This window comes from Macadamia integrifolia, unplaced genomic scaffold (genome assembly GCF_013358625.1).
Source record: "Macadamia integrifolia cultivar HAES 741 unplaced genomic scaffold, SCU_Mint_v3 scaffold1563, whole genome shotgun sequence".
Classification (NCBI taxonomy): Eukaryota; Viridiplantae; Streptophyta; class Magnoliopsida; order Proteales; family Proteaceae; genus Macadamia; species Macadamia integrifolia.
Genome location: NW_024868260.1, coordinates 1 through 24,884, shown reverse-complemented (window position 1 = coordinate 24,884; position 24,884 = coordinate 1). Strand labels below are relative to the sequence as shown.

The following is a 24,884-nucleotide window of genomic DNA, read 5'->3' as shown; positions in this document are numbered from 1 at the left end:
AGGATTACAAACTTGTGGATTGAATCTGACTCTGTGGCAGTAGTCACCGCTGTTCAAGGCAAGTCTCTCCCTTGGTTTGCCCTGCAAGAGTGGCTCTCTCTACAGCACTACCTCAATTCTATTTCCTGGAAGATTTCTCATTGCTACAGGGAAGCCAATCCAATTGCGGATTACCTTGCAAAATCAGCTGCAAAAACAGGATTATCTGGAACCATGGAGGAATTTCCTACTCATATTATTGAGGAGATTAGATGGGATTCTTTCTCCAAACCAAGATTTAGATTTTGTAGATAGCTTTGGAGGACCCTGCTGATGGCAATGCCGAAGGTGGGGTCCTTTCTTTAGCTTCAGTTTTTTCTTGCTGTACCTTTATATCTTTTTTATTCTCCATTTTAATACAATTTTGATTTCTAGCAAAAAAAAAAACGACTCTACCCATGTGATCACGTAAAATGCCTCCAACCCCTGCTCTTCCCGGATTTCCTAAAGAACTGCCATCAATGTTCATCTTGACCCATTTATATGGCGGTTTATACCAAAAAACCTCCAAAATTGGTTTACAAGGTCTTAACTTTGCAGAGATGCCAAGTTTCCTATGGCACACCAAGTCCTCCAATCATCCCCTTTGTATAAGGATCACCTTCCCTTTTATCCCCCTTAACCATCTCTATAACATACCGGGCTAGTCTTTCCTTCCCCTCAAATTTGCGATTATTCCTCTCTCTCTCCAGATGTGATAGGCCGTAATAACCAGCCCCATAACCCATGCCTCTTTTAAATTTGTATTTCTGATTTTCCTCTTCCACCATTGGAGGAAATCAGCCATATTTGACTGCCTTCTCCAAGAAATTCCAAAGTACTCACATAATTCTCTCCATATCACAACAGAGAATTGACAATGAAGGAAAACATGATCCACTGACTCCATGGCCACAGAGGTTGCATCTTGACACTAAAGAGACACCCCTTCTCATCACCTCAGCATCTATCGGAAGTCTTTCATGGGCCAGACGCCAGCCAAATGTGCTGAATCTAGGCTACAACTTCTTACACCATACTATGAACTCCCAAGGAACTTTCAAGGATTTCCTTCTGATCTCCTCCCACGCAGATCGGGTGCTGAAAAGACCATCCATATTAAGACTCCATAAACATTTATCTTCCCAATTGTAAGTAGGAATTTTGATGTCCCTAACCGACCTGAAAATTCCCTGAAGCAAAGTAGAGTTGATAGCTGGAAATTTCCATTCAAAATTCTCAATGAAATTATCTACTGTGGTAGAAGCATTAGAGAATAGGTTCCTGTCCAGGTCAGCTATATCTTCAATGGAAGATGGCCCTATCCATCTGTCTTTCCAAAAGTTTATAGAACATCTATTACCTACAATCCACCTTTCCTTAGCGGAGACAAAACTCCACATTTTCTTTATTCTTGGCCCTATGGATGACGCCCTATACCCCTTTTTGAAAGATCTATTAGCATGAACAAATCTGGCCTTCAAAAATCTACATAAAGTAGAATCTTCATGCTCTATCTTCCAAACCATCTTACAAAGCATAGCTTTGTTGACATCTCGCAACATGCACAACCCTCATCCATTGGTTTACAAATTTGGTCCCAACCCACTATAATGGACTTTGAAGAATCCACCTCTCCAGACCAAATAAAATTCCTCATCCACTTATCCATAGTAGAGAGCAGAGAGAAATGCCACCAATAAACGGAAAAACTATGGACCGACATCCCTGAAATAATTGATTTAACTAGCTCCACCCTGCCTGCCATGGATAGAATTTTCCCCTTCCATCCAGTAAGTTTACTTTTAACTTTGTCTATGACATGAATCAGGTTCTCCTTTTTAACTCTTCCTCTGAAAATTTCCACACCCAAATACTTTGTTGGAAAATAACATATAAGAATACTTAACACATCTACAATTGCCTGCTTTGAAGCTGGGATCTTCCCCATAAATAACTTGCTCTTTTCCAGATTGATCTGTTGCCTTGAGAATTTTTGATATTTTGCTAGAAAACAATTAAGATTCTTAACATACATTATAGATGCATTGGTGAAAATAAAAATATCATCTCCGAACAAATATATATATATATATATATATTATTTTTCATTTTCGAGTTAATTTCTTCAACCACAGCATGAGCTTCTCTCTCAACATACCAGTGCGGATACAAACTAAAAACTAATCATCTAACTGATGATCGTTATTTTTTTATTTTTTTTTATATGACAGGTATTTACGCCTTTAACCTAAATAGTCACATGGACCGCATGATTGGCTCAAAACTTGAAGCCTCCATACAGGTGCTATTTAGATATTTACATCCTCATTTGATCTAATTATGTACTATGTTCCTTTAAAAATTTAATGAAATGAAAAAAATATCTTATTTGTTCGTGAGAATGAGGTGATTAGTTGAAAATTAGCCACAATAATACTCGTCTATCTCACCGTGGGAATGAAAAGCAATGCACCCTTTCAAGTTCCAAGGGAGGATGCCTTTTAATTTGACCAATGGGTCAAATGAAGGCTACTGGGGTTTGAGAAATGAGAATACATGGATGTCATCTCTCCATGATAATTGATGATAGCAAGACTGCAAACACCCTTGAGACAGATGATAATGAAAATTCCGCCAGTCATATAAAATTATAAAGAACGTCAATCTATTTTAAGATTAAAAAATTTCATAAAATTGAGTATGATTGTACGTGTGACATCATATCAATGAACTCAATTATTGCACTGCTTAGCATATTGTTCTTTACCATTACATACGGTCCATATGTTAGTTCAAAGATCTTTCTTATTACTAAGCTGAATCTCAGAATGATAGATTTTTTTTCAGCTAAAAGTAGATTTGTATTAAAGAATAAAAGAAAAAGGGAAAAAGAATGATTAGGTGATTAAATCATATATATCAACAGAAAGAAGACCACCCACGCCCCCTTTTATTGGCGAGGCCAACAGTAATGGGAAATCCCTTAACAATTTAACAATACACTCTCAGAGAATCAATCAAAAAAAAAAAAAAATATATATATATATATAGGCTCACCCCAACGTTCACATAAGGACCCACAAGAAGCGTAACGTGGTCCAGTAGGCCATACTTGTCACTACACTACTATATTAAGGCTACTATTTCAAGAAGGGTGAAGGGCAAAAGAGTCTTTGAGGGAAGACTGTCCTATAGATTGCAAACTAATTGTTTTGCAATTGGGATCTACTTTTATTTTTTTAGCTGCCTTTAGTGTCCTGTTGATGGAAATGCCTTAGGTGGGTGCTATTAGTGGTTTATGGATTGTTTTTTTTTCTACTGATGGTCATGTGGAAGGTGAAATTTCAGATGATCTTGTATTTTGTCCATCCGGATATCCTTGGGCATTAATCATTCTGTACATCTATTTTACTTGATTAATATAATCTTCTTTATATTTAGCAAAAAAAAGGAGAGAGGGGGGAAGGGGGGTAGAAGGGGTGTGAATGCAATTGAATGAGCTTGTGAATGAATGATACATAGTACATGACACAATCAATTGATCATGGAGGCATTAGTAGGATTAGAAGTAAGGAACTAAACCCACAACACAATATTAAGGCCATTAATCCTTCTTGATCATCATCTAGGTCTGATTCTTGCCTTCTATTATTGTCTGGTCTTCAATAGAGATGGGTACGGGCCATCCACCATATTTGGATTTTATATACATTTCCAAATTTTAAAATGACCAATAAAGCTATGATATGTCGGTACAACTCTTGATTTATTCATATGGATCCATAAGCCCATTCATTCATTATTCACTCTTCACATGCATATATGGCTGCCGCCCTCAATTGTCTCTTTATTCAACATCTTAATTTGCATATGCCACCTTACTTCTTTCCTCTTGATTTAACATGTAATTAATTATTAATATTACTCATCATTCATGAATATTTTCTTAACTTACAAATCCATCAACCCCTGAATAACTCCATTAATAGAAAAGCTATGAGGAATTGAAAGTAATTATTAGAAATGTAAATTAAAATAGAATTTTATAATATTGAGTAGCTTTACAGATAACGACTGCAGTCAAGAGTAAAGAACGATGACTCCTATTCATTCTCTTTCTTTTTTTATTATATATATATACATATATATTTTATTGGTAGTGTGGTGGGAGGGGGACCTGACTTACTGTAGACCTAGTACCACTCTGACATTGATTGTACGGCCATAGTAGTAATTGGGGTTATTTTATTTTTTATTTTATATTTATTACCCAATGTTAAAGGCAACTAACAACTCAAAAGAGAAGCACCTCAATGGCCTAAGATAAGGCTAACAATATAGGTGAAGAATGAACCTATGAAAATGTCGAAGGTGAGGAACCTCAGTAAATATTATAATGTTTTGTGATTTTTTTTTCTTTTTTTTAATATATATATATATAGAGAGAGAGAGAGAGAGAGAGAGAGAGAGAGGCAAATAATAGCCAACGAAATCAAAACATTACAAGACACTTCAATGGCCTTAGACAAAGCTAACAATATAGATGAAAGTGGAGTTGGTGGCTGAGTTTGTTTTATATCTTCCATTTAGGCATCTTTTCATTTCCTTCGTTTTTTTTTTTTTTTTAAATTATTTACTGATCTTAAGTAAAAAATAAATTAAAAAAAAACAATATAGATGAAAAATAAACCTATAGAAAAATAAAATATCAAGTTTTTCAATCTAGTGAATTGATACAAAGAGACCTAATACAATGAGTTAATCTATCTTGTTGTAAAATAAATTATTTCTTTGAAACATCAGTTTCTTTTAAAACATTTATTAAGAAAAACAAAGCATGTCTAGAAATTGTGCCTAGACACATAATCTTAGACAATGATTGACCCGCTTCTTATGAAATATAAAAATTATAATCTTATTTATTTTTTACAAGTGTTTTTATTGATCCTAAATTCACGCTCTCAGTCAGACAACTCTTTCTCATTCTATTTATAATAAAATTTGTTACCTCTTTTTTGGTTTGGGTAATGGTAAAATTTGTTATCTCAATTCCAAGTAAATTGGTAGGTTAGTCCCAAGTGCCATCCCAGTACAACATGAAGAGGACCGCCACTTTTGAAAATTTTATAATTCCACTTGTCATTGTGTGTCTAACATATGGCCCACAAATTTTGTAGTGTTGCTGACTGATGAGTTCTTTTTCTTTTAATTTTCTTATTTAAGTACTGAATCGTAAGCTTTAATGACAATGGACAGACTTTTTTTAACCTAACGTGGAAAGAAAAAACCAATCACGTGCAAAGAAAAGAAGCCCATAATGGAAAACTCAAGACAAACATATATCTCTCTCTCTCTCGCTCTCTCTCTCCGTTGAATCTGAGTTTTGTGCCTGTGAATCTACTCTTGACTTTTGAGAAGCTTGCTTAGGTTCTTTCTTTGACCTTTATGCAATATAATTACAAGACCACTATTATCTTTGAAAAGATATTGAACCTCTCTCTCTCTCTACTAATCCATTGCATTAGTCCGTTAATTGCATCTGTACTATGTGCATGTGAATCTACTCTTTGAGAAGCAAGTTAGGCTATCTTTATTTAATTTTTATGTAATATAATAATACTTATAAGATCTCACAATTCTCTCTGATAATATTTTAAACCAAGAAACGAAGGAGGGTGATGGGCATGGCAATGGCAAGCAACAGCGACAAGAGAGTAGTGGGAGAGCTGTAGCCGCCAGGCCCGCCACTGATTTCCACAGCTGATGCAGTGCATACGTCTCAGTGAAACTGATGGGCAGAAGAAAACCCCAGAATCCATATTGATAGATATGCACCCAAAGTTTCAATCAAGGGCTTTGCTATCAAACGTATAGTTGAGGCTTAAGATGATTAAAAGCTTATTGAAACAATGAAACTGATTACACCAGTGAACGTGTGATTGAAGTTTTTTTGACTGACCCAACCCAATTCAATTGAAGTGATGAAAGCCACAGTCAATGTACCCATCAATCAATTAACCAAATGTATACATACAAATAATTTCAAGATCTTGTGCAAGTAAGATAGAAAAATAGATATACAACCACATGACGAAGGAAAAAGAAAAAAAAAAGAAAATCAGCATTGCTTCAAAGAAGTGCATGTTGTGGCTGATAATCTGGCAAAGCATGTGGCTGGTAATAGAATTTAGCAGATAGGATAGGCAACCAAGATCCTCAAATAAAGAGATAGAATGTGACACAATTGGGAAATCAAGAGATTTCGGTTTTCATAAGCTTTTTTTTTTTCAATAAGAGTAGGTCATTCCATTAGTCTTGTCATCTTCGGCTACTAATGGCAATGCCGAAGGTGAATTAGGGAGCTGAGTTTGTTTAGTCTTTATTTAAATTTTCTTGTATGACTTTAACCTTAGTGTTTTCATTCATTTTTAATATATTACTGCTGGCCTTGAGCGAAGAAATAAGGCAAAAGAAATATCACACAAGGAGTTATGTGGTTCACCACACTATGGGTTACATTCACGGGACGGCAGCAAGAATCCATAATTTAGTGTTAATTGAGGAGATTATTGGTTTATTTTCCTTGATTCAAATGGAATACACAATACATATCATGTAATCTATTCCTACACTTGCATTAGCTACAATCATGTTTGGATGAAATGTATGGAAAGTGTAGAATGCCACAGGTATGATGATGGTAGACAAAATGATAGTCAATCTCAATATGCTTGGTATGCTTGATATGCTCATAAAAAAATTTGGTTCCTCTCCATCCGGCTGTACCCTCTAAACCCATTTCACATCATCCATAAGGTGTTGTCCCCACACCCCAAGGAAAGCCATCTAACGGGAATAGCAGGCTTATGGATGATTGGGGTGTCTCTATGGTATTATTGGATCTCATAGTGTTGTAATGGTAAGCCCTATACTTTGGGCCTTCTCTGTGCCATAGGGCCAAGATCCACTCGCATGTACAATTTTCTTCTCTCTCCTCCCTTCTTAATTAATTCCATTATCTATCCCCCTTAAAATAAATAAATCGTGAATAGTAAAAAATTTATATAATTTGAAGGTGTCATTTTTTTCTTTTATTTTGGTGAATAAAAATTTCTTAAAGGAAAAAAAACACTCAAGGGGAAAATCCCTATACAAGAGGCTACAAAAGCCTAATCCATAATCCCTAAGATGAGGCAATATGTCTATAATCAACATCCGAAACAAGAAGATGGTTAATCATAGTTCTTATCTCAGACTCAATTATACTCTAGATTTGAGTATAAGAATGGTAGGAGGAGGAGGTCTCCCTTGATTCTTCCCCACTAAAGGCGATACGCCACGTTACAGAATACCACTCTAATTGCAAGATTGCATATGGATCGATTTGCATTTGAACTCTTGAATGATCCATCTCCATTCTCTTTCAAATGAAGGTAAAGGATTGTAAGTAGGGCAGCATTTTTGAATCACCCCTCTCCAAACATTTCAGTTAGCATAGCTGAAGAATGATGTTCAATTAATTGTTACCGGATTTTGAAATTGAACCTAGTCTTAATCTAGGAGGGATGTATTCTAAACTCATTTGTTATACAAAAGTATGGCTGAGGTAAAAAATATTGTTCTTACGCTCCTTAAACCAAAAAGAAAAAAGGGGGGGGGGTTTTGAGGGTATTTACAACCATCCTTATTAATTACCCTATCTACCCCAATCAAACTCTTTTATTATTATTATTATTATTATTATTATTATTATTATTATTATTATTATTATTATTATTATTTTTGTGATAACAACGGATATCTAACCCTTCGGCCTGACTACTCCCGTGGGTCTAAATTGTTCCTTTTATTATAATGTTTTAACTATGGACATGCTGACATTACATATGCACCAAGTCTCATGACCGTACAATGCTACCACAAAGTTAGAAGAATAATTTATATTTTTCTTCCCTTATTTAAGGGTTTCCCTATTCTAAGGATTCTTATACCTCTTCGTGTGGGGCAGAGAACCAACCTCACAGTGATTTCTTCTTTGAGGCCATCAAAGCCCCTTAGAGCAATAATCTGTGGTAGCACGAGTAGCACCAAACTAGGGCTTTAATCAACTTTTATATGTTAATCCCAAAAGTAGCAACAATGGATAACTACTCCCTTTTCTCCCTCCCGCAAGTGTTAAAACCACTCTCTCCGTGCACGCAAAGGTTATTAATTGTTAAATATTTTATAAATAAGAAGAATTAAATTATGTGATAAATAAAATGATCCGCATTAATGCATTTGTACAAGAATTGACAAGCTATGCAAGAAATCAAAGACCTTATCGTAGGCCATGTAAGTCCATGCATTGAACTCATACTCCATGTTTATTATGGAGCTCCTTCAGTATGTCCATTATTATTATTTTTTTGTTTTGGTAAAAGGTTATTTATATTAATAAAATAAGAAAGAACAGAAATAGGTACAAGAAATCACTAGAAACAAGTCAGTATCACAATCACAACGCCTCCTCTAAATCCTTATCCACCTTCGACATTGTCATCAGAAAGAAAGGGATCAAAGAAATCATACAAAAACTTAATAAAATTCACTACTGAGATGCAAATTAAGAAGCAAACTAGGAAATCCTAAACCTCGGTCTAGAGAAATCGTCATTTGTCAACTCCTCCGGAGCTGACAAAGGCGATTCAGCTACTAGAGTAGAGGTTTCATACTTTGTCGCCAACTTAGCAAGATAATCAGCAATAGGGTTTGCTTCTCTGTAACAATGAATTATCTTCCAAACAGAACTCTAAAGGAATTCCTGAAGAGAACCATTGTTGCCAAACACACCATGACACCATCTTATGTTTTTCATTTTTCATCATTTAGTAGTTATCTTTTTTTTTTTTTTTTTTTTTCTCATCCCTCATTTTTCATCTCTTCATCCCCTTTATTGTTTAGATCTTGGTATTCCTTTTTTTTTTTTTTTAGATTCATGTAACTAACTCCATTAAATTAAGACAAGGCTGAATTTAGTGCTTGAGAGAGACAGAAAAAACAGAAACGTCATATAGTGCCACGCAAAGAAGTAATACGCCACGTTTTTTTCATCTCACTTATGTTGTTTACATGCCATGTGTAAGGTGGTGAATAAGAAATTAAAAAATAAGTTTCAAGATATCCCCTTAAGTCATGTCACATAAACAGTGTACTTGAAGTGATTAAATCATTTCACATGCGGGGAGATTCCTTGAACTCAAACTGATACTCCACACTATTATCTTGGAGTACCAACGGCGATCGCATTCACGTTTGCTAAACAGTAGAAATCGGTTGAGAAGAGAGCTCTCAAGTATTATGGCATGAAAAACATGGCAGAGAACAGGGATTAAAATGTGTGTCTACCATATTTATTATGATCTTACTTTGATACAACATTAATGTGGGAAAGCAATGGCATGCACAGACTCAAGTGATTCCCCACGTATTTACTATGATCTTACTTTGAGCTAACCATTGTTGCCAAACACACCATGACACCATCTTATATTTTCATTTTTCATCATTTAGTAGTCATCTTTTTTTCCATTTCTCATCCCTCATTTTTCATCTCTTCATTCCCTTTTTTGTTTAGATCTTAGTTTTTCCCATTAAATTGAAATAAGTAAGGATGTCAATCGGTCTAGAACCAGGTACTCGGTCTGGTTCCGATTTTGGTTCCAAGGACTGTTAGTGTGATCCAGAACCGGATCAAGTCCCATCTCGGTTCTGAAAATTGGTACTCGTATTTGACCTATCCAGTTCTGGTCCGGTTCTGGTTCCTATTCGGAAACAAGCAATAAAGGGCAAAGGTCCCTAGCTCAATGGCCCATTGAGATTTGTCTCAAACGCGAGATTGGATGAGTCCCAACATTATATCTATAGATAAACAACAATGATTTCCAAGTTCCGTTTCAAGAAAAAACACAAACACATCAGAAAGATAAGAAAGCTCATACAAAAAGCTACAACGCTATTGGATAGAGAAAATCAAACAAGTGCAACATTGTAGGAGATGAAAAACCGACTTACTATAATGTTATTGAGAAGAATCAACCGATTGACTACCAAAAATTCGTGAAAAAAGGAAGAAGGAATGCTTTCAACTGCAACTTTGTCTAAGACAAAGAGTAGCTACTATGCTAATAATTGTGAGAAGAAGAATAACATAATACTTCAAACTTAAAGAGTTGTAGCTAAGTAGATTATTTAACTCACGGTTCATGAGTCCCAAGGCAACAAAAACTAAAAAAAAATAGGGTTTTACAGTTGGACTATAATTATAACTCTAGAAAATGATTTATCATATAGGTGATTAATTATGTTAGTTTCCATATAAAAGCGACATTAAGTTATTCAGTCCGGTTTGTTGGTTTATAGTTGTCCTTGTTGGCAACCCGGCCATGTGGCGGTGATGATGTGGCTAGTTTGGGTGACGTGGATGAAAATGATGACATGGCAGTGTCCAGTGTCACCGATGTGCCGCTTGGTATGTATGGAGTGGTTTAATACATCCTTAGTAGGTGATGCGGGTTTTTGGGTCAAAACTGGTAAAATTGGCCTATTTATGCTTGGGGGTATTTTTGGTAATGAAAATGACATTTTTGGAAGATCAGTTCTTCATAAAAAAGATAGATTTTAATTTACCTAGTCCAGTGCATTTGATTTCGTCACATTCCGATACTGTATGAAGAAGTTACGATATTTGTGGCAATCTAGGGCAGTTTCGGCATTGAAGATGAATTTTTTAAAGGAAGTGTTCTACATGCAACAATACAAAAAAAATCCAATATTTTCAACGGTTCTGATTTCATCGCGTTCCGATTCTGTATGAGAAAGTTGCGTCATTGGAAAGGTCTAGGGGAATTTTGGTCTTTTTACATGGCTGAGTAAGATAACTAAGTCTTCTGGAAATTCGTAGAGCGTCCAGTTACGGTTCTAATGCACTTCGTTTCATCTCGATTGGATATCGTATGAAAAAGTTATAAGTGTTTCCGTAAAACCGATTCGAAAATCCGAACTAGAAAATCAACCGATGCTCTCGGTGTAGGGTCAATTTTCTGGATTTTAATTTTGAAATTTCAGGAGCTTTTGTGTAATTTCAAGGTTTTAAAGGTCTGAGTTGACAAGGGGTTTTTGGCATTAAAGTTTATAGAAGCAGGGGCTTATGTGTATATAAGAGAATTAGAGGGATCCTTAATACACGGCTTAGATTGAGCCACGTCGGTCAGATTCTAATCTGACGGTTTGTACAAGAGATGGAGTTGAAGATGCTTATCCGAGGCTTTTCATTGGTCAAGTGTATTAGATATGATGGTCTGGCGCTACACCATATTGCATTGACTAGTGTGTGTCGCATATGCATCATCACCGAAGCTTAGATTCCAATCCCTTAGATCTGAATCAAGTAGATCTTATAGATCCAGATCTAATGGTCTATATATGATTTACCTTTTATGCATTAAGTTGACATAGATCCGGAATATACGCTGATGTAGCCAATCCGTGGTCGACAACACTTTTGACGATGTCAGCTCCTACGTCACGATGACGTCATCAAGATTCAAATATAGCGGTTTGGATCTATTGTCCGTTGGTTTAATCAGACTCAGACTACTTAGATTATAAGATCTTTTATATGAGATCAACGGTCAGATTTCGCCCTTGTTGCGCGCGTGTCGGTGTAGCCTACGCCACCCTACGAAGATTCCATTTCAGGCTATCTCATTGCTCTAACTTCAAATGGTCATATCTCCCTCATTTTAACTCGGATTTGGGTGATTCAAGTTGGAGATTCTTCATCCCTCCGAGCACTACACACCAAAGGAAAGAAATCAGGCAGAGTCATTGCTAAGGTGGTCGAAAAAATGAGTTGAAGCTCATGAAAGGCTAAGGGTTTGAATGAAAGACTTCCATTCTCTTGCACTCCATCCATAGCCCTCATTAGAGGCTTAAGAAGCTGCTGGAAACTAAGGTAGTAAGCTCTATTGGTTGTTGCCAAGAGAAAGAAAAAGAAAATGGAAGAGAAGAGAAGAAGAGGGAAATAGAGAAGAAGTTTTTCCCTCTCTTTGTGTGTGTCTTGAATGCCTCTCAAGAGAGATTTTCTCAAATCCAATTAATGGAGTTTGATGGTTCTTGTTGAGAATGCTATTTCCTCATTAAAGCTTAAGGAAGACTAGAAGAGGAGAAGTAGAGAGAGAGAGAGAGAGAGAGAGAAAGAGAGGAGTGTGTGTGTGAATGTGAATGCCATTGTTGCTCCATGAAAGTAAAGACAAGGAGAAAAGAAAAAAAAAGAGTAAGAACCTATAGTTTGGTTCTTGCGAGTTGCTTCAAGAAACCCAAGTGCCAACCGGGGTTGAAGCATTGGCGGCACTGAGACAACGTGATTATGGTCCGCATCAAGTGGAGATCGATATTATTGCATCTCCGACGGTTATTCCTTACAAAGGTAACTTCACTTTTGCCAAATTTCCATTATTATAAATCATTATAGGCAAGATGTTTGATAAAATGCCTAAGTGATAGTTGTAGTCTATTTGGGGGAAAATTTGCATGTATGAGTGCTTCACTATAGGGCATTGTTATAAGCTCAACTTTATTTTTTTTTTTGTTCAGTGGGTGCTGGACACAAGGGCTGTGTGTTCCTTGGTAGTTACAACTACCTAAACCTATTTACCGTGGGTGCGGCCTCTCATATCATTATGAGAAAACTAGGGTGAAGACCTAGCCATTGTATATCATTGGTAGAAACTGAGAATCTGTTCCCTTGGCTGTGGGTGCAGTCATAATTAGTATTGAGTAAATACTAAGTCCGATAGTGGACATTACTCCGTGCATGTAGGCAATTGGCCGAAGCATGTATTTCTTGTGTTGTGGATGTGTATGCTCGTATTTGTATTGTGGATTGGAGTGCTTGGTTGTAGAATGGGTGTGTACATCTGGTAGACCTAACCACTTGGTGGTGCAGTGTGGATGTGCATACGACTATATATGTATGTGACAGTGATTACCGTGTGAAGTTTATGAGACAACTCTGGGCAGCAATACAGGTTATGTGAGTAAATTCCGTGCAACAGTAAGAATGGTCAGTAGTATAGATAGCAGCTCCTGGCAGCATCAGTAAACTGTGCTACTGAAGTGCAAATATTGATTACCACATCAGGGGTACAGCTGAAAAATGAAAAAATATTTGGCACACTGATTCACCCCCCTTTCAGTGTCAATCGGGACCCAACACGGTTTTAGTTAGATCCACCGGTTTTTGGCATAAATCCATATCTGAACAGAACCGAATTATAAATACTTATTTTAGATCCAGGATGTAACCATATCCAGAACTGAATTCGATTTTTGGATGCTAGGTTCATCAGTCACATGCGGAGGGTCCTCAGTGCGGAGCTGCAAGACTCAAATCTGTTGAGTTGGTTCTCCATATAGGAGCTAACACCAAAACTGCAATTTCAGATCCGAATGATAACGTTCGCTTTTCCCTCAACTATTCTTTCTGGTTACTAATTGGAATTGAAAGAGAAAACCATGGGTTCATCCAGCGGTAAATCAAATTCAAGGGAGAGCGAGTCTCTTAGATAAATATTTACCTTATAATTACCATATCGATCAATCGAATAGACGATTAGCAACTCGACCTTGACTTCAATAATAAGAGAGCAATTCTATCACTATTAGTTGGATGATCCAATAATCGTTTTTTTAAGCATGAATCTGGTATTGGGGTTGGCCTACTCTCTCTATTACTAATTTAGAGATAAGGCTGAATTTATTGCTATTGTTAAGGGAAAGAAAAAAAGAGACGTCATGTAGTGCCACACAAAGAAGTAACATGCCACGTTTTTAACATTTCATTTATGTTGTTTACATGCCATTGGTAAGGTGGCGAATAAGAAATTAAAAAATAAGTTTCAAGATACCCCCTTAACCCATGTCACATTAACAGTGTACCTAAAGTGATTAAATCATTTCACATACGGGGAGATTCCTTGAACTCAAACTGATACTCCACCCTAATATCTTGGAGTACCAATGAGATCGGATCCACGTTTACTAAACAGTAGAAATTGGTTGAGAAGAGAGCTCTCAAGTATTATGGCATGAAAAACATGGCAGGGGACAGGGAATAATATGTGTATCTACCATATTTATTATGATCTTACTTTGATACAACATTAATCTGGGAAAGCAATGGCATACACAGACTCAAGTGATTCCTATATTAATACGTAAACTCTCCATCGGTTGTGTCCCACTGATTTGAAACTAAAGAACATGTTTATCATCATCAACTAAGATTTTCTCCATATCTGTCAAATTGAGTGACACAGATTTTGGCTCCCTCCTCTCTTCTTTTTTTTTTTTTTTTCCTTCTCCTCTAAAGTTCATTTGTATTAAACATTAAAAAGGAAAATCTAACAATAGAGTGATACAAAAGGAGAAGAGAAATCTCCATAAAACTCTTACAGAGAGCAAGATCAGAACCCCCACCTTCAACATTGCCTCATCTCCCTCCTTTTAATTACATGACTTGTTTGGTGGATAAACGGGTCTCATTCATATCCATTTTTTCCTTGACTAGGTTGGTAGACGTGGGGCTTCATATATGTCTATTTCTTTCTTAATCTTCTCCAGGTTAAAAGAGCTTTTCATGCATTAATACCTCGTACTAACATGTATTATATATGAAGTCCAGTCTCACTCATAGTTATTAAATTCACCAAATTATTCGCGAATAATTCGTGCGAACAGAAATTTTCCGAATTAAACGAAAAATTCTGACCGAATTCGAATTATAAATAAAATTCGGTAAAAATCGCGATTTTTTCTAATTGGATTTAAAAATGCGAATATATCGGGTCGAACCGATTTAAACCGAATTATTCGGCTCAAACACACTTTATAAAAAAAAAAAAAGTTCGAATAACAAAGCCCAAAAGCCAAAACCGAGGGTTTGTTTTTCACTTTTTCTCATCTTCTTCTTCATTCTCCCAAAACCCACTTCTTCGTTCTGCTTCTCCGGTTCTCCACTTCTCCCAAAACCGAGGGTTTGTTTTTCTATCTTCTTCTTCATTCTCTTAGTTCGTGACTCGTGACTCGTGAGGTCAGGGACTCAGGGGTGCGGCGGGCGGCGGGTGCCGAACTGCCGATTGATTATGCTGGCTTCTCCCCCAAATTTTCGCTGCTCTGTTTTCAAATCTAATGCTCATAACTTCATCGTGAGTTCGTGACTTGTGAGGTCAGGGGTGCGGCGGGTGCCGATTATTTATGCTGGTTTCTCCCCCAAATTTCAGAGGTTGGTTTCAAAGGTTGGTTTCAGAGGTTGATACTCCGGTAGTCGTGAGTCGTGACTCGTGAATCGTGACTTCGGTCACTTAGACTTGAGTCTCTTGACTCTTCTCTGCTGGTTGCAGCCTTGCAGGTATGTGTTCTTCAATTTTTTTTTTTTCATGAGTGTTTTGTTCAAGCTGTAAAATCTGAAATGTGTTCTTCACTTTTTTTTAAGTATGTGCTTTTTCTTTAGTATTGATTGATAAGCAATGTAGACATAGAATCCGTTTTCCTTTGTCTTGAGGATTTACTTGGAATTTTGCATCTTCAATTTCAAACCTCTTAAGGTTAATACTAGTTAGTTGAGGAACAATGCTTTGATTGGAGTTATGGCTCTTGGGTTCTTCAGTAGGTGGATGAGACAGAGGAGAAGACCAATGCATGGATTCATAACTTGATCAGACTGTGTAGATCACTTTCCATGGAGGTTTACACAAACGTTGGCCTTTGAACCAACTTAATACGGCAGTTAAATTATTGCCATAGTATAAAATATGTAACAGTGGTTTCAGGAAACTGCAACCATAGGTACACCAATTCCAGTGGTTTCCTGTAACTGCTTCAGCATGTTTTTAGTTTTTTTTTTTTTTAGCTAATCTTTTTATGGTGATTGGTCTTTCCAATCAGCCCAGTGATTGTTTCAGTCTAGAACTCTAGATTACATGGGCTGTATTTCTTTGTACTTCCTATTTATTCTCTTTATTTTTTTAAGGGTTAATGACTACTGGTGTTCCCAACGTTTTGAGAAATTGTACATTGAGTACCCAACATTTGGAATTTTGTATTTGGGGTACCTATACGTTTGTGAATTGTATATTTGTATTTGAGGTACTATCTGCTCCACCCTTTCTATCGAGTAGAACTTAATGATTTCAATGATGAAGATGAGTGGCAAATATATAGACAAGAGACCTTAACAGTGTATCCCTTTGATTGTGGGATGGTGATAAAATAGAGATATAGATGTAACTACATAAGGAAAGGTGTAAATGACCAATGCTATTGTAAAAAGCTATGCATGTTAGTGGGACTTGAAAACTTGATTCTTTAATTATCCAGAGGCTATTTGCTTATGTAATGTAATTATTAATATGATATATTTGTTTGTTTATATGAAATGATTTATTTATTTATTTATTTTTTGTGTGTTTCAACTTTTAACAAATAGGAAAAATGGGAAGACAAAAGGAAAAGTTTTGGCGACATGCTGAGCAACTTGATAGTTCACATTTCAAATGCAAATTTTGTGAAAAACAAGTTTTTGGAGGGGTCACTCGACTCAAGTATCATTTAGCTAAGGTTAGTGGTCATGATGTTGCCTCTTGTGAAAAAGTATCAGATGATGTCCAAGCAGAAGCTCTTCTTGCTATTAATTCTGAATCAAGTAGTAAAAAGCGGAAGAGTTATACCAGTGGTGAGAGTATAGTTGGTTCTTCTCCTTTGACTCCTTTAACTATAACTAGTCAAAGGCAGTCCACAATGGAGGAAATGATCCCTAAGATGGACAAATCAACTTGGGAGAAATCTCTTCGTGATTTTTTTTTTATTAAAAATAACATTTCTTTCAATGTTGTTCAATCAGATGCTTTCATCAATTTTGTGAAGTGCACAGCTCATTATGGTCCTAGTGTTCCTATTCCAAGTTATGGAACCCTTCGTGGAAGAATAATTCCTGAAGCAAGAAAGGACCTTGAAAAATATGCTGAAAAAGTAAAATTTTCTTGGAAGCAAATTGGTTGCATATTCATGTCTGATTCATGGACTGACTTGAAGAAGCGGTCTTTTCTTAATGTTATTGCTTATTCCCCAGGTGGTGCTCTCTTTTTGAAGTCAGAGGAGTGTTCTCATGCTAGATTGACTGCTTCTTATATATTTGATATTCTTGACAGAGAGATTCAAAGTATTGGCCCATATTTAGTGGTTCAGCTAATTTCAGACAATGCATCCAATTATTCAAGTGCACTTGATATGCTTATTGAAAAGTATCGTTGGTTGTTTAAGACTCGATGTGCAGCCCATGGTATCAATCTAATGTTGAAGGATATCTATGAAAAGGTTTTTTGGGTTCAAGAGATTTTTTATGAGGCGAAAAGAATTATTGACTACTTGTACAAGTCAATAATTGTCTTATGGTTGATGAGGAGTTTCACAAACAAGGATCTAAAATATCCTTGCAAAACTAGATTTGCTTCAAACTTTTTAATGCTTCAGTCAATTGTTGAAGTGGAAGAGAAGCTTAGACTCCTAGTTGCATCAGTTAAGTGGAGGAGTCTAAGAAATTTGAGATCTTTTGAAGGAGATCGAGTAGTGAACACGATTCAAAGGGAGTCATTTTGGAATGATTCAAAAGAGATTTTGAGATTTATGGAACCAATCATTCGAGTTCTCCGTTTGGTTGATAGTGATGGGGCTACATCAGGATATTTGTATGAAGCAATAGAAAGAGCAAGAGAGGTATTGGAGAAGCTTTATGAGGAAGACCACCGGTGTGACCAAATTTTGAAAATCTTTGATAATAGAAGAGATGAAAATATTTTGGGTATCATTCACTATGCAGCTACTGTTTTCAACCCCACTTATTTTTTCAGTGAAAGATTCAAAAAGATTCCTCAAATGAAAGATGCAACAGATTTCATTGGTGAGATAGTGGTTCCACAAGATGAGAGGAGAGAATATTATGGACAGCTGGCAGTATACCACATGAAGTTTAGCACTCTTTTTACTCCCAGTGCCAAAATGATGATGGAACTAGTCATCCTCGTAAGTGTAGTAATTACTTTATTTTTATAATTTTTAGTTCATTGTTTCTTATGTAAAAATTACTTGTCCTTTAAAATTGTTTATTTATATATACATATATATATATATATATATATATTTGCCAATGACAGGGGTTTGGTGGCATATACAAGGTGATGCTATTCCTATCTTACAGAAGTATGCCATTCGAATATTGAGCCAACCATGTAGTTCTTTGGCTTGTGAGAGAAATTGGAGTGCCTGGGATGCAGCACAAACAAAAAAGAGGAATAGATTGTCAGCAGCGATGTTAGATGATTTAGTCTATGTGAGAATGAATTCATTGATGATGGAAAAAATGGGTGAACTTGAACAAAAAAACATGTTACCCATTAATCTTGACAATATTAGTGTCAATGATTTTGATCAGAGCATTGAGGACGTTGATAAAGAGCTAGAGAGATTGTTGGATGATGTGGATGATAGCATTGCTGAAGACTTGCTATTTGGTGCAAGTACTACTTTTACTGAGAACGAGACTCAACCCCCATATAGTGTATAATGATTTAGTTGAGTACTTAAGTTATGGTGAGGTAATAACTATTGTTATGCTTTTGTGGATGTTTTGCTTTATTTAGAATAGTTTTTCCTTTTAAGCATGAATGATGGAATTAGGTGAGTCATGGACTCATGGATTGAATGAAGTGATTTTGAACTTTTATGTTCCTACAGGATAATTGGTAGAAGCATTAAAACATGCATTAGAAATTGAATTACTATAACCATTGCTTCCATCACTCAATGACAACTTTTTCCTAGTTTTTTTACTGTATTGTATATTTGAACTACAATAATTTTCTCTTTTTAGGTGTACATATCAAGTTAATTACTTAATAAATAAAATAGATACAATAAATCATAAATATAACATCCGAATTTTTTGCCCAACTTTTGTTTTTAATAATTCCCGAATCCGAATCCGATTTTTATTTTGTCCGCTTTTTTGACCGCTTTTTTGACCGAACCCTTAAATTAACCAATCGAATTATTTCGAATAATTCTTCGGCCGAATAATTCCCGAATCCGAATTTGCTAACTATGATCTCACTTGATAATAACTTTTGTTTCCTGCATTTATTTTGGCATGATCTACCAATCATGAATATTCAATAATGTTAACAATGTCAGTGGATGACAGCCTCAGCTAATTAATTTTTTTTTTCTTTTCTTTTGACAAGATTTTGTGTATGGCCGTGCATGATACACGTCACTATACATATAACCATTGAATGAGAGATGAGAGTCTTTCATCCAGTCCCTTACCCTCGTCTAATGGCTGTGTGGATGGTCCTCCTAAACACAACCCCCTTAACCCCCCCCCCCCCCCCTTTCACACACAACCAAAAAAAAGAAGTATATTTAGCCCCATATATAGGTTCAAATTCAATTGGTCACCATTGGTATAATTAGTATTCTAAACTCAATTTTGGAGCACAAATACAAATGGTAGCTACCTCGCAAAAGGGACGAGAGTAGTGTAAAAAGTTCCATGAGGGTGGTTACCTCACAAGAGGGACGAGAGTTCCTGACTTGAAGGGAAAACAATAATCTACTACTGAATGTGAACAAAGAGAAAGAGCGAGTCACGTTTTTATCTTGGAGGAGCTTTGGCGATCATCCATGTTTACTAAACACAAATGGTTTGAGAATAGAGTTATTATTAAGGTATGTACCCATGTAATAGTAGAAGATTTGGCAGCTACTGCTGCCCCTATTTCCTCAGGCAGAGCTCCAGGTAGAGGGGTTACTTGGAATGTAGCCAAGATATTCGTATCTTTGGTTTCATTGTCAAGAGTATAATAAATCAATTTGTTATCTCTAACACCAGCTATAAATTGACACTTTCTTTTATTTCTATTTCTGGTGACATAAGTACCATCCTAAATTTATAAATTAAGAATTTTCTCACAACAACAAAATCTACTCGACATGAAATGCATGGCAGGGAACAAAGATTAATATATCTATCTACCATATTTATTATCGACTTGCCTCCTTTAGTATGTCTTGACTCTATCACCAATATAAGAGAGAGAGAGAGAGAGGAAACGTCATCCAATGCCAAGCAAAGACATCATGCTAGGCCATATCCAAGCAGTGAAGTAATGATACATATGGATTAATATACTTGTATATCATCCATATTTATTATGCATGGTCTTCTTTTGTTATAATTTGTTGATGTAGAAATCTGACTGTCGGCTCCAAGAGAGAAACCTACAAAATAGGGGCCGGAGGGGTACTCCGGCCAAGAGGCTCCAATGCCTAAGTCAGTTTCAGACACCACAAATAGTTTATTGGAGCAGTGGAAAGAGAGAGTGAGAGTTACCTATTTTTCCCTTTATAGAGTGGATGTGGTGAAATCCTAGTCCCCATAGGGGTGAAATGACTTGTTTGCCCTTGTAGATAGGTACCTTGAGTTGTGAAGAGTCCCTTGGTCTATGGTTGAGCGTCATGTGTCCTATGCTTATTGGTGAGGTTATTTCATGGTGTATCATATGCCCCCCACTCCCTTAAGTTCCTAGAAGAGGGAGTTGAGGGAGTAAATGCTTGGTCTTGTCCCGTGATTATAATTGAACTCGTACCGCCAATTAAAGGTTGGGATGCAAGTCTTGGATAGACTTGAGCTCGTGCCTTAATGAAGGGTTAAGATGTTCAGGTCTTGGATGCGCTTAAGCTCGTGTCTTAATGAAGTTCGAGGGACTTAAGGCCTTTCGGCACGCTTGAGCTTTCGTCATATTGGAGGTCGAGGGACTCAAGTCCTTTTGGCACGCTTGAGCTCATACCTTGATGAAGGTCTTGAGACTCAAGGTCGCTATTATGCTTGAGCTCGTACCTTGATGAAGGTCGAGTGTCTCAAGGTTGCTATTATGCTTGAGCTCGTACCTTGATGAAGGTCGAGTGTCTCAAGGTCGCCATTATGCTTGAGCTCGTACTTGGTGAAGGTCGAGTGTCTCAAGGTCGCCATTATGCTTGAGCTCGTACCTTGATGAAGGTCCAGTGTCTCAAGGTTGCCATTATACTTGAGCTCGTACCTTGATGAAGGTCGAGTGTCTCAAGGTCGTACACGCATATGAAGTAATATAGATGTCAAGGATCAGATATTATGCTCATAATAGAGGTTGAAGACCAGATATTGTGCTCATAACGGATATGGAGGACCAAATCTTATGCTCATAATAGATGTTGAGGACCAAATCTTGGGTATCATATGCCCTTCACTCCCTTGGGCTCTAATAGAGGTCGAGGGAGTATATGATTGCTCAAAGGAAAGGGTGTTAAAGACTCGACACTGGCTACGTGTCCTTAAACGAGCTATCCAGAATGTGTAGACCAGAAGCTTGGCTTGTAGGGATCCAAGGATTGACCTTGGGAATGGTTATCCGAGACAAATGTTGGGCTTTGAGAGTGGTCACCTTTGCTTTGAGTCCTTAGTGTTGTGGTCATCTCTATTATCACTCTTTATATTGGCTCCTACGAAAGGAGGATTAGGTAAGTGAAGCAAGGTTCTGGCATCTATATTTATTAAGTATAAATTGAATCTAAATATAAATTAAATATAAGTTGGTAGATGACTTATCTGTGAGGCTAGGTTGAGGCCTAAAGCCAAGGTGAAGTTTGAGCTGAAGTGATCGGTGACATATTACCCAAACATGAGAAGGAGGTCACCTCATCCTACTATTTATAAGTTGGAACTTGTGAATTTATGACCTGCGAGATGCTTGTCTTCAAGGTGATCAGCTTTGAGGTGATCGACATTGAGACCACCTGTAGTGCGGTCGGCTGTAGTATGGTCAAATGTACTATAGAGAGATTGGTCGGGGAATGCTTTGTTCAACCCAATTTGCATTGACCAAGGCATTATGGTGAGTGCATAATAGTTGTGCCTATTGGAAAGTTGGTATGCTGCAACGGAGCTGTAACCAATCGTGCCTCCCTCCGGTGACTACTACAGCATGGTCAGCTTTGAGATGATTGTTAGTAATTCTAAATCCTAGAATCATTTGAATGACCTATAGTGTATAGAATAAAAGAATGAATAATGGAAAGAAATTGATCACATACCCGTTGAGCGTGAATAAAGTCCCTAAATCAAGGTTGACACTTGTGCCAAGAATTATGATGAAGAACTATGCAATATAGGACCTTCTACTGAGATCTTCTGCAGCCTCTTACTATGGGATCTTCTCTCTGTCTCTACACTAGCTCTGTGAGAAAGCAGTGCTCCCAAAATATTATTATGAAAAGTAATAGCTGCAGGGACCGTCAGTATTCTATATATAATAGAATTCCTAAACCCTATTCTATTCCCACAGTAGAATAGGGCTAGAAGTTTCCTAATTAGAGTGGTCCTTATTCTTTTGGACCCAATGGGTCAATCAATATCAGTTAAGCCCACACAAGAGTCCTAACAATCTCCCACTTGGGCTACACTGATACTGATGTCTTTCCATTGACATCTGGCCAAATAATCCCAAGATTGAATACCACTCAAAACAAACTTTGATCCAATCAATAATCTCCATTGTTGAATAATAGTAGAAAATACACCTTAATATACGGCATATAACTATCTAATGTTACAAACAACAGAAAATTATCAATTCAAATCGCCTGGAAACATAGATATAAGGAATTACATCATAACTGTGATCACATAAGATATATCCTTCCTTATAGGTCTGATCCTGATCTAAAGATCAGCCTACCTTGAAAACCTCACAGGTAGAGAATTTTAATATTAATTAATACTTAGGCAAACCGCCATTTTCTTGTATTAATATCTCACTTTGGCATACAACCTATGGTTAACAACCACCTCCATGGATTTAGGCTAAATACCGCCATAAATCACGAAACTTGACTAAACACCGCCATTAACTGTGACATGTCAAAGTAAACCACAATAATCATACAATAATATGATGAGAGAGAATATAAATGAACACTATACTGGAAAGTGAACATCCTCAATATAGATTGTGCTCAAAATGTATGATCTAACAAAATAATGCTTATTACAATACCACTATGGATAAGTAAACTCCCACTAAACAAACATATCAAAAGATTCCATCACACCCATGTTAGAAACATGAATCTTAAAAATTCCCACTGGAAGATCTTTGGTCAGAGGATCACCAACCATCTCTTCAGTAATAATATGCTCAACAACGATCTCCCCAGCGTTGATCTTCTCGCGAACCAGAAGATATTTAATCTCAATGTGTTTGGAGCTGCTATATCTCTTGTTATTCTTTGCAAAGAAAATAGAAGAAATATTGTCACACCACAAATGCAAAGGCTTAAAGATAGAATCTACAACCTTCAGTTCAGATATGAAGTTCCTCAGCCACACTGCCTGCTTGGTAGCTTCATAAAGTGCCTCAAACTCAGCTTGCATAGTGGATGAAGCTAAAATAGTTTGTTTGGCACTCTTCCAAGAAATAGCTCCTCCTCCCAATACAAAAATGTATCCAGAGGTAGACTTTCTATCATCAGTACACCCTCTGAAGTCTGAGTCAGAATACCCCACAACTTCAAATTTTTCTGATTTACTGCACACTAGCTTGAAGTCCTTTGTTCGCTGTAAATAGCGCATAACCTTCTTGGCTGCAATCCAATGAGCCAGACCAGTATCAGATTGAAACATGCTAAGTACACTAATTGCAAAGGCAATGTCAGGGTGAATACAAACTTGTGCATACATCAAACTTCCAACAGCAGAGGCATAAGGCTTGTCATTCATTGAGCTCCTCTCAATATTATTCTTTGGATATTGTTGCTTGTTCAACTTATCTCCTTTACTGATGGGTGCTTCATCACCAGAACATTTAGATACGTTAAACCTCTTTAAAACTTTATCAAGATATGCCTGTTGTGATAGCCCAAGTAACCCCCATGGCCTATCACGACTAATCTCGATTCCAAGCACATAACTAGCTTCACCCATGTCCTTCATTTCAAAGTTTTCTGAAAGAAAACCCTTGGTTTCCATCAATAAGGTTTTGTTGCTGCTAGCCAACAGAATGTCATCCACATAGAGCACAAGAAAAATGAAACTACTCCCACTGAGTTTCAGATATATGCATTGATTGATTGGATTCTCTACAAAACCAAAAGAAGTCACAACTCGATCAAATTTTAAGTACCATTGTCGAGATGCTTGCTTTAACCCATAAAGAGACTTTTTCAGCATACAACCAAAGTCCTCTTTACCATTTTCCTCAAAACCTTCAGGTTGTCTCATGTACACCTTCTCTGACAGCTCTCCATTCAGAAATACTATTTTCACATCCATCTGATGTATCTCTAGGTCAAAATGGGCAACAATGGCCATGATAATTTTGAATGAGTCCTTTGATGAGACAGGTGAGAAGGTTTCCTTGTAATCTATCCCCTCTCGCTGAGTAAAACTGTCACACCCCGTTCACACTGAACCAGAGCGGTGACCGAGTTAACACCGGTTAACCCAAACCTGCCAGGATCATCAGATACTGTATTCCACCATAGCATACGCACACTATCAAAAGTTCATCAGATCAGCAGAAGACTAAGTTTTACCTGTGAATAACTTCCATATACTTGATACCCAAATGGTGATACAATAATTATATACATTTGGGCCCGAAGGCATGATATATACACAAAAAGAATAAAGTTCAAATATCAAGTATATACAAGAATTCATCAAAAATCATCAG

At 36.8% G+C, this 24,884-nt stretch overlaps 1 protein-coding gene across 1 annotated transcript; it reads left to right on the top strand.

The window, feature by feature from the left end:
- The first annotated feature begins 16,554 nt into the window (after positions 1–16,554).
- On the top strand, positions 16,555–18,682 carry LOC122064222. The gene is made up of 3 exons (XM_042627940.1): positions 16,555–17,867; positions 17,970–18,141; positions 18,551–18,682. Exons 1-3 carry the CDS (start codon positions 16,555–16,557, stop codon positions 18,680–18,682), a joined length of 1,617 nt encoding a protein of 538 aa, XP_042483874.1.
- Positions 18,683–24,884: the final 6,202 nt, after the last annotated feature.